This window comes from Morus notabilis, unplaced genomic scaffold (assembly GCF_000414095.1).
Source record: "Morus notabilis unplaced genomic scaffold, ASM41409v2 C11485163, whole genome shotgun sequence".
In the NCBI taxonomy this organism is placed as follows: Eukaryota; Viridiplantae; Streptophyta; class Magnoliopsida; order Rosales; family Moraceae; genus Morus; species Morus notabilis.
The window spans coordinates 1-3734 of NW_010387588.1; the positions used below are offsets into that span (position 1 = coordinate 1).

The window sequence follows — 3734 nt, forward strand, 5'->3', positions numbered from 1 at the left end:
AAAGAAAAGGAATATCTGCATTGTTTAGGAAATTTTGTCCATAACGATAACAGAAAGCTTTCATATTTTATTTACTTGAGGCTCCTTACATTATTAAGCATAAAAACACAATACAAATTATTTTAGTGATACAAAGGCTAAAGGCCTTTGTACTTGGACACTCTTATTATAAGTGGACAACAAGGTAAACCTTAAACAGACTTTCCCCTGAAGATGGCCTGCACCAAAAGATGCAGCAGCTCGTGAGAAGAAAAACCCAGGGAGCTGAGAAGCTTTAGATTGAGATACTGTTGGGAATTCCCTTGGCAGTAAGTCCTTCTTCACCGGTAGGATAGAGCAAAGTGTATGGGAACTTGGCGGGCCCGGCTCGGTTCTTCAGATTGGCATCCTTGTTCCTGTTCAAAATCCCCTCCTCAATTTGAACCAGTTTCTTTCCAAACCTCTCAAAGGCATGAATTGGCTCAGCTTCTGCAGTCCACTCGGGAGTGTCTCTCTGCCCGAGATAGACCTCGTCGGAAGCATGCCTTGACAGAATCTCAATGAGGGAAACCCCGAGAAGTGTCTGCAGCTCTGCAGTAATTGTCTTCAAGAAAGCCAACTCAGGGTTAGTCTTAAGCTCCTCATATTCTGGAGTGCCCTCCTCAGGCATGAACCGGCGGCTTACAGTGGGACGGTTTGGAAGGTATCCTGCGTAAGGATACTGCCCAAAGTTGACGGCTGCGTGGAGAGCAGAAGAAATCCATATCATTGTGGTGCTTGACTCTATGAGCTCTCCACGAGTTTGCATTTTGGGCCACCATGGCTCATCTTTCTTGTCACCATGACCCACCTCTCTAAGTTCCTTCCACCACGCCTGAAGTTCCGAGTCTTTCTGAACAATCTCATCACTCTTGTAGTAGAATGAGACATACTCCTCAACCCACGATTTAATTGCAGACCAGATTTCCAACCCATCAACAGCATACGGGTAGTCCTCTATCAGTAGGCGAAGACCATATGGCGAACTTGAATCCTTGACTGCAACTCCTCTGCATAGAGCCAAGTCATAGTGTAATTGTAATGAGAGCTTAACAACAGAAGACCAACTTAATATTTTTGTAATATTGTATATGTTGAGTATTTTCAACTTAACACGCATTTCTAACAAGTTAAAAATATTGTTTTCTTAAGGTGACCTACACTTGAAAGACTTACCTCTTAAGGAGATCCGCTGGGAGTCCTTGCTCAGTAAAGACCCAGCTCTTATATATCACTGCTGACATCTCCATTGCATACTTTCCTGGAAAAACTGTCGACTCTAGAATGCCTCCGGCATTAATGAGAGTTTGCCTGGCAAGGGCATTTATGTTCATAGTGTCACGAAAATGAGGCTGCAAGAGTTTGTAAATCGGGTGGACTGCACTCAGCTGCCTGTTCGTTGCAATCACAAGTGGCTCGATCACAGCATGTGTATTTAACCTGCAAACCAACCAAAATTAGAATACATTTAAAAACCTCGAGTAAATTTAACCACACTTATGCGCTCAACTTTTAGAGAACTGTACCAGTGACTGATGAGCTGATGGACACCAGAATCATTTACGGCTACATAAGCTTTTGCAAGTTGCCAAATGGTACCTGCAGCGCCTTCTTCAGCTGGGGTATAAACTTTGCTAACTGCACCATATTTATCTCCATCAAGATGTGGTAAGCTTAATTCAATGGCTAATGGTTTCAAAGTGCCGTCGTCTTTAAGGAACAGGAGCGTCCTGCTAGCATAAATCCTTGTGGAATTGTCCATTGAATTTATCCTCCTCAAGTATGGGATCAAAGCATCATGGTGATCCAATATAAACAACCTGTTGCCGTAGAGCGCCTATTGGACCATATAATATCCAACATTGTTAAATGTAGAAGGTAAAAACATCAGCTTATCATAACTGCGTGATACATTTAAACTTTTCTGCAAAAAATATCACAAGGAACATTACCTCAAATACATTGTGCCCTTCCAGGCTCTTCTCAATGTGGTCTTCAGTAATTTTACTAGATTGATCACCATAAACGTTAGGGTCTAGCTTGCTTGTTGGTGGGAATTCCTGTAGTTAAATTAAACCAGGTAATTATTATCGGTGAAACAAAAACCTGAATTTAGCTAAATTTATTCTATCATCGCTGCTAATAACTTCACTAAGTAACTATGAAATTACTTCGAGACGACGAATGATGACAGGGTTCACTCCAGCCAACATTTCTCTAGCAAATTCTTCATCAGTCCTCCATGCAGACTTATCCACTGCTCCAAATCATTGAGACATCATACTTAGATGAAAATAAAATAGCTACTGAAAGAACAATAGAGCAATGCCGTCGATGTTTTTATGAGAACAAAAATCATTTTTAGAACAATATGAAGTGCGCCATACAGAGACATGAAATACCTTTAGTCACGTGAGGCACAGGGAATTTGAGGAACTGTTCACCATCAGTTCGGAAAATTTCCTTGAGCATCTCAAAGGGAACATTTTTCCTGATAGTGTCGAGTACAGCTACTGGTAGCTTAAATCCTCCGTCATACAAGTTATCTATTTCCTTGAAGCTGTCCCAGTGCTCGGTGCCATCAAAGTAACCTTCCAGCGCTGGTTTGATGGCTTGAGACAGAGACTTCAATCCATAAGCGAGGAAGTCTGACATCTTCACGTGACCAAATCGTTCATCACGTGGAACATATACATTTATGCTCGTAAGGATAAACATCCTACTCTCGCTGTTGGGATCTGTTAGCAAATTATATTAAAAGAAAAATAAATGTTAACAACAACATTCTACATATCCCAATTAATTACTGCTAATAATTGAAAAGAAAAGAAAAAAGGAAAACTCTCTGACACAAATTTTATACACAAATGTCTAACCTGTCTTGGTGGGTGCTCTGCCAGTTCTTCCTCTGCGAGGGTAAGGGAATTCGCTAGACCCTCCAAGGATTTGGCGAACATACTGCGGACCCTTGTCAGGATCACCCAAATCGTTGTACAAAGCATAGTCATAGACTCTGTCCCATTCCTTACGCTCTCCTGTTCCATTTCCTCTCAAATTCTTTAACTCTTGCTCTCTATAATACCGCAGTGGCGCTGGCGTTTCACTTGGAAGATACGCCTGCAAAAAATAAAAAAAAAATAAAAATTCACCAAATCTAGATCAAACTATTGCGTACTTTTAACAAACACTTGGTGGGCATGTCTAAACTTCATGACTGAAAATAAATACCATATAATCTCTGCTTTCCCAAAAGCCAGAACTTAACCATTGGGTACTTTCAACAAACAGTTGGTGGGCATATTTCATAAATCAAAAAAACTAAACACACTATAAAATCTCTGTTTCCCATCGCGTATTTTCAACAAACAGTTGGTGGGCATTTTCTAATATTGTGACTACAACACCCCATAACAGCAATTACCTTGTTTCTGAAGAAGATGCGATCGTAGTCGTAGCGCTGTTTTGGGTAAACCCAGGAGTTGCAGACGAAGTGGATGGTGCCTTCGCCGGGAACGTCTTCGAGAGTGATGGTCTTGAGGAAGAACTCAGTGGCGTGGTTGTTGGTGATGATGATAGCTCCAGGAACTCCAATGGCTTCCTCATGATCGAAGTTAACTCTGTAAGCTACCTCCCCTGGTGTCAGCGATGGAAGCGTCGTCAGCCAGTTCTCCAAGTATGCTTTCTTCCCAACCTTCCCTTTCAATGCATTCCCTACA

The 3734-nt window shown here is 41.5% G+C and overlaps 1 protein-coding gene across 1 annotated transcript; it reads right to left on the minus strand.

Annotated features, from left to right (window-relative positions):
• Positions 1 to 32: 32 nt before the first annotated feature.
• On the minus strand, positions 33 to 3730 carry LOC21410719 (probable linoleate 9S-lipoxygenase 5; the record flags this gene model as incomplete). The annotated part of the gene is made up of 8 exons (XM_024176999.1): positions 33 to 1028; positions 1195 to 1458; positions 1545 to 1855; positions 1971 to 2078; positions 2190 to 2275; positions 2421 to 2756; positions 2895 to 3135; positions 3440 to 3730. Coding segments are annotated over 8 exons (2391 nt in total), but the record flags the coding sequence as incomplete, so codon positions are not given.
• Between the last annotated feature and the right edge of the window lie 4 nt (positions 3731 to 3734).